The sequence below is a fragment of the Netta rufina genome (genome assembly GCF_964035555.1).
Source record: "Netta rufina genome assembly, chromosome: 1".
NCBI classification, from domain to species: Eukaryota; Metazoa; Chordata; class Aves; order Anseriformes; family Anatidae; genus Netta; species Netta rufina.
In genome coordinates, this window is record NC_140123.1 from 182,038,684 (window position 1) to 182,055,589 (window position 16,906).

Sequence of the window (16,906 nt, forward strand, 5' to 3'; positions counted from 1 at the left end):
TGTGTTTCAAACCATTTTGTTCTGTTTAGCCAAGCTTTCTTCTAAATATAGAAGGAACACATGAAGGAATGGTCATAACTGAAATATAGACTATGAATTCTGCAGATATTTTCTGTCTGTTGCATTATGGCTTCTATATGCATTGCTCTTTGAGACACAGCATAGAAGTTAAATCATGTCTGACATATATTTTACCCAATGGCTCAAGCAAATTATGAGACATATTTTAGAGAATTTGGGCACAGAAACAGGGCAAATAAAAGTATCAAATTTTGCAACTTTAAAAGAGCACATTGTTATGAACTGATGCATAGATTTGTCAGAACCAAGTGCTTAATCAGTACCTCTCACTTCGTGTGAAGAGGTAATGTTTCTAATCCATGTGTACATTCTTCCAAGAGGGCTTTTTACCTGTTTTATGTTTGTGTTTGTTTGTTTTTTTTAGGTGCTTGGAAAGTGAAAGACATATGATGATACTAGAGACTCTGCACGTGATTAGAAATGTGGCTTTGGGGACAAAATAAACTTGGTAAGGAAATGCTTTTTAAATACTTCCCAAAGTGCTTCGATGCAGCCAGAAATATGAACTCAAAGGGTAATTAGTTTTCTGCATTAATTCACTGGACATTTAAAGTCCAGGATCATTTTTCCATTGACTTAGCAGACCAGCTCTAGCTGTCATTGTCAGGCTTATCCTAACTTAAAGTACCTTACTAAGACTCCTAAGTTAAGGATCACAGTCATTGAAGTCTGCCTTTTATAGTCAATGGATTTGACTATATACTCGGATATACTCCTGCATATACTCAGACTGTAAATAGGATAAATTACTCTCAGGAGCTGTTCCTCCAGACCATCAAATTATGAAGTTAGGGTGAATTAGGTATCACAGGTGCCTTAAGCTAAATTGGTAGAAATTGGGCCTCATTATATAGCTGAAACAACTATCCCTTTGAAGATAGTATGTGAGTCAAAATATGAATTTAAAATAAGAAATATGTATTTATGTAAAGTTTAAAAATGTTTATTTATCATTTCACTAGTGGGTAAAATATCACTAATTTTCAGAGGAATTTTCAGTGCTTAACGTGACTAATACATACTTTAATAGAATTAATTTTTTATATAATGCCCTGTACATCAAGAAAAACATATACAATCAGTAAATTGTTAATTGTTGGTTTAGAGAGGATTAAGCAAAAATCTTTGAGATCAAGTCAGATGCTTCTGAAATCTGTAAGGTCTTGAGATCATTCTAAGTACTCACTTAACTTCACCTTAAGCAAAAGAGAAACCGCAATGCCGATAGCTCTGCCTTTCTCTTCCATCCAAGAAGTCTGTAATAAATGCATTAAAAATCTTTTCTAGAGAACTTTTTTTTTTTTTTTTTTAGATTAATGTCAGATTAATGTTTAGATTAATTAACTCTCAGTTTGACTTTGGAATTTAAAAGAAATTTTCTATGCTTCCCCAAAGTACATCTTAACACTTGGCCAGTGAGAAGTAACTTTTCAGGTCCACAGCAACCCATTTCTCCATATAGAAAGAAGGACAATAAGCACATGCAATTAGAGTGACCTGTGCCTATTTTAGCAAACTACTAGCAAGATGGCTTTTTTCTTTGAAAAATTATGCCCATATTAAAAGCTGCCTGTCTAGCCCACAGTACAAAAACCAGCTAGATTTAGATGAGACAAATCTATGAAGGCAGTGAAACTATATATATGTAGTTTTCACTATATATATTCATATTAATTTGATGTTTGACCAAAGCATTTTTTACTTCTATTTTAAAATGAATTATTTTCTTCTGCTTGAGAAAGATATTCTTAATCTTGTGATCCATTTTTTCAGTGGGACTAAGTGATCAGCACTCTAGCTATCATTATATCAGTGTTTCTCTACATAGGTGTCTCAGGAATGTTCCTTAATTGAATAAACAAACAAACAAATAAACAAAACAAAACCAACCAAAACAAACTAACAAAATTACCAAAGAAATCAAAAGAAATAAGCACCAAAAGCCCAAGCCTCTTTTGTTCAGAATGAGAACTTAGACCTTATATCAACCACGAAATAAAGAAGGAAGATCAGTAGAATTTTCCTTTAGTAATAACCAGAGTGTATCTTGGCAGAAATATCTGTATTTTGAATATTAATAAGTAACTTTGGTTCCTATAAATCAGGAAAAAAACTCAGCTTTTATTGACCAAATAGTACATAAACATGCCTTTTATCTATACTATCTATACTTATCCTAGAGGGGAAATGTAGCATAAACTGAGAACACAGTTATCTTTGCATGATTTTCTGTGTTTTGTATTGAATATACAAAAAATCTTAGCATATGTATAAAAGAATTGTGAAATTAACTTCTAGACTAGAGAGAAAGGAAAAAAAGTCAAAGTTCATGCTGAAACTTGAAGTTGAGACTTAAAAGGTGACATTAAATATTTGCACTGTTCTTTTCTCAAAAGGAAAGACTACTAGCATAATACTAAAGGAATTACGAATAAGAGGTGTATGTGATTCAGACTGTAAAGCAAATTCTTCATTTCAAATATTCTAAATGCTTCTAAAAATGTTAAAGAAAAAATAAATGTGCTAATACAAACTTATGCTTCATAACTGTTATCTTCTTTAATCCTTAGAGAGTTCTTTGTGCCTCCTGACTTTGTAAAGAATTAAGAAACAGCTCATACAAGAGTCCATTGTTACATTCCCTTCAGTACCATTTTCTTCTTTTCCTACAATTACTAGGATTTTTTTTCTTTGCTTCAAAATAGGATTTTTGTCTCATTTCAGTCCCTGTTACTTAATTCCTACTTGAAGTCATAATCCTTCCTGTCACATCACACCAATCTCTTCAAAGCCAATTGTGATGTCACAGTTTCCTGATTTTGACTTCAGAGGAGCTGATTATTTACGTACACTTTATGTACCAGAATTTAGTTTCTTCATACAAAAAAGGAATGAATACTGAAGACAGTTTCAAGGCACTAAATTCAAGCCACAAGCTGTGAAAGTATGCACTTCCTGTTTAGCACTTGTCAGTAGTATTTTAATGGACTTTCTGCTAGAATAAAGAGGAAATAGAATACACTTACCTACACAGTCTTTGTCTTTTCCTTTCCTAAGGAGGATTTCTAAAAGAGGCTTCTCTGATTGTCCACAAAAAATTAAGGTGAGGTGATCATCTTTCCAAATAGTCAGTGGTGTTAGGAAAGAGTTTCAACCTGGATGGGTTTCAAACCTCTGATTTAAAACAATCATAGTGTTGCAACACCACATGATATTCACTGTCTAAGTGTTTTGTTGTTGTTGTTTTGTTTGGTTTTCATTTTGTTTTGTTGTTTGGTTGTATTGGTGGTTTTGATGTTTTGTTTTGTTCGCTGAAAAAGGAAGCCTGATTATTTGTCAGAAAAGGAAGCCCTGTATTACTGTCTCAGTGCTGACAAGACCATAAATTGGCCTTTATTAATTGCCATGGGATTGTCTTTTTGCATCACCAAATCAAAACCCCCAATCTTTCATATGAAAGAAGAATAACCAAGTCACCAAAAGCTCCATACCAACATGTTGACTGACTGATTTCAAATGAACAGATTAATTTATATGATACAGTGTACTGAACATTTGACTAAAAAACAAAAGAAACAACAGTAAAACTACAGAAAGTATCCCTTATTTTATGCAACATTTCATTTCATGTGGTTTGATGTGTGTGATTGATCACCATAAGTTCTCCTAAACTAGGAATTACACTCAAACATTTTTAAACCTTTTCACACCATGAGTTCAAATATTTCTGATGGGAACAGCTTAGAGGCTACTGACAGAGTTTGAGAGCACTGACAGTGTTCTTTTTTCTTTTTCATGGGAACTTACACAAGAGCTAATACATACTGAAGCTATGCATACTGTTAAAATATAGAAAAGAGATAATTCTCAGGCTTCAGTATATACTTGGCTTATTTCACCATTTCGTCTGTGGTTTGTTTTTTTTTTTTTGTTGTTGTTTGTTTGTTTGTTTTGTTTGTTTGTTTGTTTTTCCTGTGTTTTGTTTCAAATTTCTTTCACATATGCCCAAGACAGGTTATCAGAGGGGGAGGTTTGGTCAGAATATCTTCAGGTATAATGAAACCCATTTACTCTGAGCTTCCTTAGCACGTTTTCTGTCCTACTGCTACAAGGAAACAAACGTAAATTACAAGGAACACCTTGTGCTATCTTGATTCTATCTCAGTGAAGACGACACTGAGTGTACCTTAATTAATTAATTAATTAGTTAATTAAAACATGGAGAAAACCTTTTATTTATTGCAGCTAAGGGCACGTAGAGCCCGTTTTGCCCCGCAGATGCGGAGGTGCTGTCAGCTCGGTGCGGCCGGCGGCGGCGGGGCCCTGCAGCATCCCAGCGGGCGAGCGGCGGGGCGCGGCGCGGCGCGGGGAGCCCACACGACCCCGGCGGGGAATTCGCTTCCCGTCATCCACACGCCATCTAGCGACGGAAAAAAAAAAAAAAAAAAAAAAAAAAAAAAAAAAGAGGTGGGGGGGGCATGGCTTTGCACGAGAGCGGAACGGAGAGAAGGAGGAAAAGGCTCCCATAGCCGTCCCAGCTCTCGCCTTTCCCAAAGCTGGTAAGGGGCATTTGGATATTGCAGCGAGAACTCCGGTAGTGAGGAGCATCGCCAGGCATTTTACCCGCCTCTTCAATCTTTCTTTCACTAAATAATCGTTCCCCTTCCCCTGAAACGAGCTGGCGCGCCCGAGAAATCCTCTAGATACCTCACCTAAGCCATCCCCGCCGCCCTACCCGAAACACCGATTCCTACCCGAAACACGGCGAACTCCAGAGGCTCTGCGCGGCGCTGCCGGCGGAGGGCTTGGACCGGGCGATCCCGGCCCCGCAGAGACACACGCACGCAGAGAGCCACACGGACAGAGGCACACGGACAGAGCCACAGACACGCACACACACAGACACACACACACAGACACACACACAGACACACACACTGACACACACACACACACGGGCGCTCCCCTCCAGCCCCGCCGCCGGCAGAGCCCCTTTGTTCCGCGATGCTCACCCCCCCACCCCACGCCCCCTTATCTCCCCCTCCTCCCCCGCGCCCCGCTCCACCGCCCCCCTGCGCCTCCCTCCCTGCGCCCCTCGCCCGCGGGTGGCGGCGGCGGCGCGGCAGGGCAGGGCGGCATGGCCCGCCCGCCGCGGGGGAGGCTGCGGGAAGCCCCCCCCCCGCCCCCGGCCGCGGCAGGGCCTCGCCGCCGCCGCCCGCAGCCCGCAGCCCGCGGCAGGGGCAGGGGCAGCGGCCGCAGCCGCAGCCGCGCCTGACGGCAGCCCCGCGCCGCAGGATCCGCGCCCCGCAAAGGACGTGCTCCGCCGAGTTGCCAGGCGCGATTACGTTTTTTTCTTTTTTTTTTTTTTTTTTTTTTTTTCTCCCCCCACCCACCCCTTGAACTTGTTGCTTGGCGCTCGGCGGTGGCGGAGGGGGGTGGGGGTGGGGGAAAGCCTTATTATCGATGTCCCTTTGGATGCGATCGCGCTTTCTCAGGAGCAACTACTTCCCCGCCGTTCCCGGAGGGGCGCGGAGATCCAGCGGCGGAGCCCGTATTTCCAAAAGTCTCTATGCAACTGAGCGCTCTCGCCAGACTTTCCCAGGTAGGTGCCGCAGGCTGGACACGTCCGGAGGGATGCGAGAGCAGAAGCGAGGGGAAGGGGCGAGAGGCGGGATTGATCTGGCCCCACCAAGCCGCGACCTGCAGCGCCGGGGCCCCGCGCCCCTGCCCCGCGCCCGCCTCCTGGTCCCCCCCCCCCTTTCCTCCCTGGCCTCCCCCGGCGCCGGGGAGCCCCTGCCCCGCTGCCGCTCCAGCACCGGGTTCCCCGGCTTCGCCCTCCGCCGCCAGCTCCCGAGGATGTCCCCCAGCATCCTACCTTCAGCGGGAGGCTCCGAAGCCCCCGCACCTCACCTCGCCACCGCGGCCCTGCCTGGCCCCTCTGTCCCCGCTCTGGATCAGACCCTTTCCCTGCCCCGACGCCCTGTTAGGGGAGGAATCCTCCCACGCCGCCCGATCTCTGCCCCGAGGCGCTCCCCCCTCGCCCCTCTGCCCTTCAACGCCTTTCCTCCACGGAAAACTTGCCTTAAAGTTTAATGCTGCCGCCCGGAGCTCCTCCCCTTGCCCCGCCGGCTCCCACGGCCCCTAGCCTGGGTCAGGAGGAGTCCCCGGGGCGGTGATCAAGGTCAGCGAGAGGATTCGTCCCGCTGCTGCTCCAAGGCTGCGGCCGGGGACGTGGGGGGCGGCCCGCCTGGCCCGTCCTCTCCTCCCACCTATGGGGAGCGGGCGGCGGCGCCGGGCAACCCCGCTGCAGCCCGCCCGGGAAGGGCTTCGCTGGCGGCCGCGGCCCGGCCGGCAGCGGGCGGGGAGCGGAGAAGGGGCGGGCGGAGAGGCTGCATCGCGCGTGGAGGAGAATCTCCTTCCAGGTGGCTGCACCGCTGCACCAGGGCTACCAGGCGGCTCCCGGGTTTAGAGCTCCGTTGACTGCTGCTTCCATCCGGGGGCCTCGCATGGACCTCATATCCCAAGGATCTAGCTGCTAGAGTTGTACCTGCTTTGAATACGCTGATTTTCCAAGTGCCCTGGTTTATTGTCCTAACTGTCCAACCAGCCCCTGGAAAGGACATTCTGGGACCAAAAAAAAAAAAAAAAAGGAAAAAAAAAAAAAAAAAAGGAGGAATCCAAAAGGTGGCCCAGTTAATGCTACAAATCACAACAATGTTCGGAAATTCTGTTGCCTTGAAAATGTGTGAGCATTTGTATTTTTCTTTTCCATTTGTGTTTTAGTGTCTGGACCAGAACTGTCTGTAAATTTGCTTCTTCAGCTGTAGTAGCTGTTTGGGACCATGGCAGCAGGAGTAGCAGCATGGTTGCCCTTTGCCAGGGCAGCGGCCATAGGATGGATGCCAGTGGCTACAGGTCCCATGCCAGCTGCTCCACGGCAGGAGAGGAAGCGAAGCCAGGACTCTCTGATTGTGCTGAATGTAAGTGGTATCCAGTTCCAGACGTGGCTGGACACCCTAGAGCGCTACCCTGACACTCTGTTGGGCAGTTCGGAGCGGGACTTCTTTTACCACCCTGAGACACAGCAGTACTTTTTTGATCGTGACCCTGACATTTTCCGCCACATTCTCAACTTCTACCGTACTGGGAAGCTTCATTATCCCCGCCAGGAGTGCATCTCTGCTTACGATGAGGAGCTGGCTTTCTTTGGCATCATCCCTGAGATCATTGGCGACTGCTGTTATGAGGAGTACAAGGATCGCCGACGTGAGAATGCTGAGCGCCTGCAGGATGATGCCGATCAGGATCATGCAGCTGAGAGCTCACTGCCCTCAATGACAGCTCGGCAGAGGATGTGGCGGGCTTTTGAAAATCCCCACACCAGTACACTGGCTCTGGTCTTCTACTATGTCACTGGTTTCTTCATTGCTGTCTCTGTCATTGCCAATGTGGTGGAAACAGTGCCCTGTGGGGTAAGCCCGGGTCGCATCAAGGAGCTACCCTGTGGAGAGCGCTATGCTGTGGCTTTCTTCTGTCTGGATACCGCCTGTGTCATGATCTTCACAGTTGAGTATCTCCTACGCCTGCTGGCAGCCCCTAGTCGCTACAAATTTGTGCGCAGTGTCATGAGTATCATTGATGTGGTAGCCATCATGCCATATTACATTGGCCTGGTGATGACAGATAATGAAGATGTCAGTGGGGCTTTTGTGACACTAAGAGTCTTTCGTGTCTTCAGGATCTTTAAGTTTTCCCGCCACTCGCAGGGGCTGCGTATCCTGGGCTATACCCTCAAAAGCTGTGCCTCAGAGTTAGGCTTCCTCCTCTTCTCACTCACTATGGCCATCATCATCTTTGCCACAGTCATGTACTATGCAGAAAAAGGTTCATCAGCCAGCAAGTTCACCAGCATCCCTGCAGCCTTCTGGTACACCATTGTCACCATGACAACACTGGGGTAAGTGCAGCTGGTGTTTGGTTACAGCCAACATTTCAACAAGTGTGTTGGCAAGAAGGAAAAGTGCTCAATTTAAAAAAATAAATTTGATAGAGAAAATGTGAGGGTAAGTTTTTGTCATGGAATGTCATGAATACAACTTAGCACTTAGTCTGAGTATTTTGCATGGTGAATTGAGTTAAAAGTGTTGCTGAAGTTAAAGTAACCTAAAACTCCAAATTACAGATACATTGGGGGAAAAAAAAAAAAAAAAAGCAAACAAAAATTAATTCCCAAAACTATTTGGTGTCTTTACTATTTTCTCTGACATTTTTTTGTTGTTGTTGTTTTAGTTAGTGAAATTGGAATATTTTAGGAAAATCTACGAGTTATTCCTTGGAATTCTAACAGTGTTATGTTTGCTGGCAGGACAAGTTACAGTGTTGCTAAAGTAGTAATAGGGTGCAATATTTTAATTTGATCATTCATAAAAGGATGTGGATCTGCCATTTTGTTTGAAGTGATGTGTTGATGTAGACTTGGATATTGAGTTGGATATTGCAGAGTGATTTGCTTTCACGGAAATAAAGCAAGTATAGATACCTTAATCTTCACAAAAATGATTCCTAATTTCATTTAAGACTCTGGATATCTGTCCTTTGATTTTACGTAACTATAACTTGGTCTCAAGTAAATGACATGTCAAGCTACGCTGACCCATGACAGATTCTAGAAAATGATCTGAGAAAATGTAAGATTTTTATATGACAAATCTAGTTTATGTATTAAAACATAATTCTAATGACATGCAGTCTTCCAGAGAATTAGGAATTTAAAAATGCTGTTGTTGACATTAGTCAGACCGCGATGAAGTTTACTGGAAAGGGGTGATAGTATTTTTTTAAAGTTTCTTACTGATAATGGAATCTTATTGTAGAAGCTGACTCTGTGTACAAGGTTGTTAAATCTATTTGTCTGTAATTCTGACATGAATTTAGAAGGCTGACTAATTTAAGAAGCTAATTTTGAGAGGTAGAGTATGAGCTGTGAAACTGAAAATTTGTTATTCCTTAGATGTTTTTTTTTCTAGTTATTTAATAGTTACGGTTGAAAGTCAAACTTTTTACTTTTCTAAAGCAAAAGCTCATCATTTTATTAATCAAGCATTTTGCCACATCCTATTAGGAAAGTTGAGATTTATGAAACATGTAAAATTTTAAAATTTAACAAAATGAAAGTGCTTTATTATACCATAATGAACAAGTTGATTTATTATGTGCAATTTAATTTAGTTGGGAAACGGACATAGAAAATATTGAAAAAGATAATGGGTCTACATTATGCCACCAATTTTTGCACAGGGCTTTTATCTTCAGCATGATATAAAAATGAAGATAAATATAGTGCATTGTAAATATTTCATTACTTGTAAGGGCAAGTTACGCTAAAAAGGAGTGACAGGAGCTTTGGGGATTTTAGTCTGCTTTTAAGGTTGCTGGATTTTTTAGGTTTTCACTTTCTTCTGGTAGTGACAAACTGAAGGGAGAAGTTAACATAAGGAACAAGTTATATATGCAAAGCAGTTTCATAGTCCTATGCTTTCTGATGCTGACTCTTTTTGCAACATCTTTTTAATATGTGATGATTTCAACAAGTTATTTCTCGAGAATTTATCAGTATTCAGAATGAATAATCGTATTATAGAGGAGCAGGAACTGGTCTGTATTTTTTTGCAATGAAAGGTATTTCTTGAGTAAGTTGTTTTCACTGTTATGGGTGCAGTTTTGACAGTACTTGTCCATGGTACTGAACAAAATTTTGTCCTCAGCAGTAGGGTCAGTTTGCAGTTTATTATTACGCGGGTGTGATATCTATTTGGTGTTGTTAAGTTTAGTTTGTTTCTTTCATAAAATAATGAATACAATCCTATAGTTACAGGTTTTGAGGTGTTATACTGCATACTGATGAGATTTGAACATCATTAAAAATCTCTGAATAAAACCTAAAACCAGGCAGCCACACATTCATGATTTGAGGGGAAGTAGAAGAGTTAAAAAGAAAAATGTATGCTTGACTCAGTTTTAGGGGTAGTTTTCACAGAGAAAATTTTGAGCAGGTTGCACTGATATTCAGAGCTTCACCCTCCGAAGTTCAGATATAAGTTCAGATATGACAGACATCCCAAATTTCCGGGAAGTCTTTAATCAGTGGATTAGCTAGATGATGTCCTTTTAATAATATCATGATAACCATATAAAAATTACGTTTAAATGTTAAATACATATGAATAATTTAAATAAAATTAACATAATAAAAGCTTTGAACTCTTTTTAGTTGATGGAATAATTACACTAAAAGAGAGGGAAATTACAAGGAAAAGCAGCAAGGGTCAGTGAAAGCTGATTGTAATTAGTACTGCTACCTTTGCTTCTGTGAAAGGTCTTCTCATCCACTCACTAATGTAGAACTCCCATTCATTTTTAATTTTAGTTATAGCTGAATTAGAGTTTTATAAATGGTCTCTATACAAACAACATTTTTTCTTTTAGGAACAAAGCTAGCTGAAATATCCTATTTTTGAAATGACAATAGCACACAGCAGGCTATCTGAAATATTACAAAAATGCCTGAAAACTAATACTGAATAATATACTAATATAAAGTTGAGGTTTTGAGTCCTGGTGTCATTTTCATATTTTCTAGATAGCAAGGGTACTGAGTAAGTGATCTTTGTATTCTGGGGAGTTATTATAATGGAAGCAGGGCTATATTTCTCAGTTCTGCATGATTGCTGAACAATTAATGCATCTTTTAAAAACATAGGTTACATTTTTCTCTGCAGAGTGACAGTGACTTCAAATATTATTGTATTTTAACCTCCAAGGATATTCCAGCTCTTAACTGTTCTTGACTGCTCAACTCAAGTAATACATAGTTGTATATAGAGACGTTATATTTTCATACAATATAGGGAAGAAAGGAAGAGATGAAGGAAGCAAGGAAGGAGGAAGGGAAAAAAAAGAAAGGCAAAAGGTGAAGAAGAAGAAGAAAGAAAGAAAGAAAGAAAGAGAGAGAGAAGGGAAAACAGAAGTGAGGAAAGATAAAAGTAAAAGAGAAAAAAGAAAACAAGAAAGGGGGAGAGAAAAGGGGGAAGAAAGGAGAGAAAAAAGGAAAGAAGAAAAGCACAATGAGAAAGGAAAGGGGAAAAAAGAGAAATGGAAAAAAGAAAGAAGAGAAAGAAGAAGAAAGGAGAAAAAATGGAGAGAGGAAGGAAGGAAGAGAGAAAAATAAGAGCAAAAGAAGATAGAAATAGAGAAAGGAAGGAAGGAAGGAAGGAAGGAAGGAAGGAAGGAAGGAAGGAAGGAAGGAAGGAAGGAAGGAAGGAAGGAAGGAAGGAAGGAAGGAAGGAAGGAAGGAAGGAAGGAAGGAGGTTGGACTCGATGATCTTGAGGTCTCTTCCACCCTAGAAATTCTGTGATTCTGTGATTCTGTGAAGGGAGGGAGAGAGGGAGGGAGGGAGGGAGGGAAGGAGGGAGGAGACAGAAAGGTGGCTAGAATAATGGCACTCACTATTCCAGAAACTGAGCTGTCTGCTTTCAAAATTCAGTTTTATATTTTATCTGTATTCTTGCAAAAGCAAAATAGGGAAGAGGGACAAGAGAATAAAAATGAAAAACATCACAAAGCAGTTTGTGGTGATTCAAGATTAAAAAAAAAAAAAAAAAGAAATCATAAAAGTTAGGGACAAAAAGGTCAAGAAGCAGGGCAGTGTAAAACATGTCAGAGAAAAAGGCTCGGGTTTATTGAACCGGGACTGACAGACTTACATAGGGGCTTGTGAACATCTACATCCATAATGACATAGTTATGACACCTGCTGCTGTCACCTTACAACATGGTAATCTAATAACATTCCTTTGGCCCTGTCAGTAGCCAGCTAGAATAACTGGTAAGGTTTTGATGGTGTCAAGGTGATGTTTGTTCCCAAATTTGGCAGAGCTGTAGTGTACTTTAAAGCTTTATACATATAGTATAATTTAAATAAGGAACACAGTGCTCTTTGGTGACTAGTTCCAAAGCAATCTCACTGCTATATAAAACATTTATATTTATAGGATTTACATTGGGTAGCTTTGTCAGGTCATGTAATACATTTGTAGATGAGCACAATATTTTATGGGAAGAAGTTAAAACATAAGACCATTTATTTGTTTTGATTATGTAAACAAGAAGTGTGTCTTCTAGAAACAATAAACCACACATTCATTTTCATTATTTGTTAATGGAGCCCATAATGTATGAGGGACATATCATATTACTTGTACTGAAGACATTAAAATCAAACAGGTGACTGAATGTGACAGTAGAAAACTTCAAGTAGTGAACAGGGTAATAGGATGATGGATTTCATTTTCCTACACATTCCATTCTCTTTTCCATTCTCATCACATCCCTGGGGTATGTTCCATTTATTCATTTTCCTTGCTTTTCTTTCAAAATACCATTTTCCATAGTCTTCCTATTTTGTTATTTGTCAGCTGGCTTGGCTCCTTTCCTCCCTTGTTTCAAACAAGTTTAATGTTTATATTAAGATTCTGGTTTTATTTTACTCTACTTCTTTGTTCCAGAGTCCTCATTCATCCTTCACCATTAGATTAAAACTTCCATTCATCATCATCATTCATTTAACCTAAACTTTCTTCCTAAGAGTTTTTTTTCCTGACCTTTTTTTGATAGATTTTTCCTTATGAGCATCGTAAAACTTCCACAGCACCTTTTTTTTTTTTTTTTTTTTTCCAAATGTCATGCACATTTTCTGGTTTTCCTTTTCTGTGAGTGCCTTTTGTTCCTTATTGTCTCCGTATTTTAGTTTGAAAACATCCACCTCTTCAGAACTCATATAAAAATATGAGTTAAATAAAATCTATCCAGAGACACAAAATTCAAAATCTCTATTCTGTGAACAATTTCATTAAGCACTATAAATACTCTCATGAAAAATATTGCAAAGGTAAAGATTAGCAAAGCTGGAATACTATTTCTATATCTTTCATGTCATTCATTCTTTTTGTGTTTGAGTTTTTCAGCCCTGTTTCAAATAGTATTTTTCTATTTTATATTCTTGTACACAACCTAGTGATTTTTGGATTTTACAAATGTGTTTGATGTCTTATTCTATTTTGTCTTCACAGCAGAGACTTAGCCTGAATCGTTAGAATACTATATCACAGAAGAGGGAGAAAGTATGGTGTAGTATAATTGCCTTCAAAGCATATTGCTAGATATTCAGAAAGGGCTCCAGGGAGAATATGAAATACTAAAAAGCAAGGGTCATTTTGATAGCAGTGAGTAAAATTATTTGTTCTTTAATACAAAGAGAGTCAAACTGCATTGGGCTGTTGCAGGCTTGACAGAGAACCTGGGTCATTACAATCCTGTTTAGTTGCACTGCTGACCAGCTTTCCAGTTAAAAAGATATACTGAAGATCTCTTAGAGGAATGGCAGTTAGTTTACTTCACTCTTTTTCTTGATTGTGAATTTGTGAGCTTCATTTATGAAGAGCATGAAAGTAATGCTTAACAGAAATAAATGTCTGCACAGAATGTAATTTATTTCCTCCTTTGGTGGAAACAGATGGAATTTTGTTTTGTTGCAGTTATTGTGAGAGAAGAATAAGAACTACGAGATTGGTGTGGACAAGGAGATAACAAAGAAATATACTGATTTAGGACAGCAGAACAAATCGACTCAGAGAGTAATTATGATTGGTGCCTGATCTATTAATTATGGCCTATCATTCAACTAATCCTCAGTGAATTTTACGAATTTAGTAAAAGCCGTAAGTAACCAAACCCAAGAAGTTCAAACTGAGTGATGGCAATCTGTACTTGACTCACATTATTGTGCCCCTGTCTAAGAAGAAAAAATTGCAATATAAAATGCATATAAATGTCTGCATAAAGCATTAGAATCAGTGCTGCCATGAAAAAAATATCTGGAAATTGAAACCACATTTCTGAACACAGAAATTTATAAACAGTGCAAAAATAAGATTATCCAAAATAAGTTGACAATATCTTGCAGCTTCAGGATGACAATTTCCCAAACATTTGAAACAATGTCTAATGAATTACTTCTAGTACTAGAGAAAGCTCAAGTACTAGAGTACCATATGGTATGCCACTATAGTCTACTGGTTGAAGTTATCTCATTATTCATAATTTATATCATGGTAAACTGATGAGAGTAGAATCTGGTTCAGCATTGGTTAAATAGATAGGTAGTTCAAAAGAAGGAGTATAAATTAGAAATCCAGAAACAAAGTTTCATCCTTCTCAAGTTTCATCAGTTACCTGACAAGGGAGCTGACAGAGTGATAGAAAAGATTCCATATATTTATGTTCCTATCCTTTATTGGGTAATATATTTTTGCGTAAGAAGTAGTCTTCAAAACATCTTTTTTTTTTTTTTTTTTTTTTTTTTTCCTGCATTACTCAGGCAGTGGATTCAAATTCATAGACAACACTTTGAAATGATAATTTTACACTACATTTCCTGGAACAATAGTAATTACTATGCTTGGACTTCAACCCCTATCACAATTAGTAGCCTAAGTTCTACTATTATTTTTAAGACTTTTTTTTTTTTGGTTTTTTTTTTTTTTTCCCCTGTAGTACATGACTTTGATCTTACCATGCTTATGGTGATATGTTATAATCCCTCTGCTAAGTAAAAACCGTGGGCTTTGTTTTAACAAAAAAAATCAATTTTTACCAAAGTACACAAAGAAATTTGCATTACTTCCACTTAAATAAATGGGAAATGAGATGAAATACAAAATAGAGCACCTGATGTTCAATGGGTGTAAGTATTCCAAAGAAAAATATTGGATACAAATATTTACTCATGCATTTCAAGTAGGGAGGCTCAGATACAAACATGAAAGCATATGAAAATCATGTGACAATACATCAGTCATAGAATATTCCAGTTTTGTTTAAAAAATCTTCCAGCAAAATTCATCTCTTTATAATTCAAATGAGACTGCTGTATTTTTCTTACACCTGAGTAAATAAAACTTGGGCATTATTAGAAGGCATATCTTAATGTATCCAGTCATCAGTACAAGTGTTTTTACTATTATCAGTACAAATTCAGTTGTCTGCAATTACAAGCTGACTTCATGACTGCTATTTTTGTAAATATTACACAGTAATATTATTCATACAAGCAATCCTTATACAAGCATACAAGCATTCCTTATGTATGTAGAAAAAAGTTTCCTTTCTTATATTCCACGGCAGAATTTTGTTCCCTACTTATCTGCAGGTCTCCGTCCTGAAGGTGGAAACCTTTGGAGCAAATGTGCTTAATTAGGGCTAAATCCCACACTGTTATAGAAAATGGGAGGTTGCATAAAATCATACGAAAATATTAACATCCAAAAAACCAAAAAAGTTTAAGTTTGCATATGTAAAGTATTTAGGAACTTAACACTGCAAGGAAGATTTTTAAAGGCATTTATGAATCTGGAGATGCAGTTAGGCACCCAGCTTGAAATCTCAGAAGAGGCTTAGGTACTTAGAAACATGGGAAAACACTTGAAAACATCTAAGCTGGGATACTAGGTAGATAGTTGCTTTAGAAAGCATTCTCCTTTGTACAAAAGAATAATTTCTAAGCTATGTAGAGTACTGTACAGACACTGAGTATGTCCTGTCCCAATCAAAATCAAAAAGACCTTACGAGTGTCTTGTGAAAATCCAATATGCCTTATATTCACATAGCACTGTGGAATAAGATGAACTGCTGTGTGTACAGAATTGTTAGGAAAGAGATATAAGTAATTCAAGGGGAAAAAAAGAAAGAGAAAAAAAAAAAAGGATAACATAACTAGGAGAGTAGTATGAGGTATCAGAGGGAAAATATTTTAATCCTCATTTTCTGCCTTTTTTCAAATCAAAAGTTCAATGTATAAAGAGATGTAAATATTTGAGTTATGGTATTGTTCAGATATTGTTCAAATAATGAAAATGTTTTTAGGAATCAAGCATAGAATTAAAAAACAGTGTCAAGTAAGGTGGTCTGTTTTCTCAATGAAACATGCAATTTGAGGATTTATTGGTTTCAGTAGAATGCACAATTGGATTATATAAAGGAGATCTGTCAAAATTCAGATGTGGGTAAGAAAAAGTAAACTCTAAGTCTCAATTTGAACCACTGAAAATTCATCGCCTACTCTGGTGTGCTGACAAATATTTTGTCTTATGCCTGTGGTTTGTAGATTTAAGTGGTCAGTTTGAGGAGGAGTGCTTACATGTACTTACCTTAATATTATCTTTGTAGAAAAAACTATTTTCTTGAGATAAGCATTTTGCATCACTTTTTTTTTTTTTTTTTTTTTTTTTTTTTAGGAGATACTGTATTTGTGAGTTGACTCTTAACTAGATGGTCTTTAGCTCAATTTTGTACTAACTTACCACTTACCACTTAAGCTTCATATCAAATTTTAACCTATGAGGTTGTACTGCCAATGCTAATACTTTTACATATTTTTCAAAACATAACGTAGAATCACATAATAGAGACATTAAAAAAAAATGTTCTAAAATCTTTCCTTGAGTATCTGCGAAAACAAGTTAGGCTGTTTGAGCACTGAAGACTCAATTTCCTTAGGCAGATAAAACTTCCCATGGTGTAACAAACAATATAAACTTACAGGATTTTATTTAATTAGACTCAGTACTTCAGTAAATTAAAATAAAGTGAGTATATTCCGGTATAGTTTTAAATCATCTATGGTAAAAATTATCTGTGTAACTTCATAGAGGTACTTGAACTTATTATGGAAATACGTCACATTGTTTTTATTAATTATTTTATTGAAA

General features: G+C 39.0%; 1 protein-coding gene across 1 annotated transcript in view; it reads left to right on the top strand.

Annotated features, from left to right (window-relative positions):
* Positions 1 to 6,923: 6,923 nt before the first annotated feature.
* KCND2 (potassium voltage-gated channel subfamily D member 2) overlaps positions 6,924 to 16,906 on the top strand; it is a gene marked incomplete at both ends in the record, with an annotated part of 290,524 nt that continues 280,541 nt past the window's right edge. Inside the window, one exon of the mRNA XM_084283039.1 lies at positions 6,924 to 8,038. Within this exon, the coding sequence (XP_084139165.1) occupies positions 6,924 to 8,038 (1,115 nt within the window). The remainder of the gene's footprint in view (positions 8,039 to 16,906) is intronic.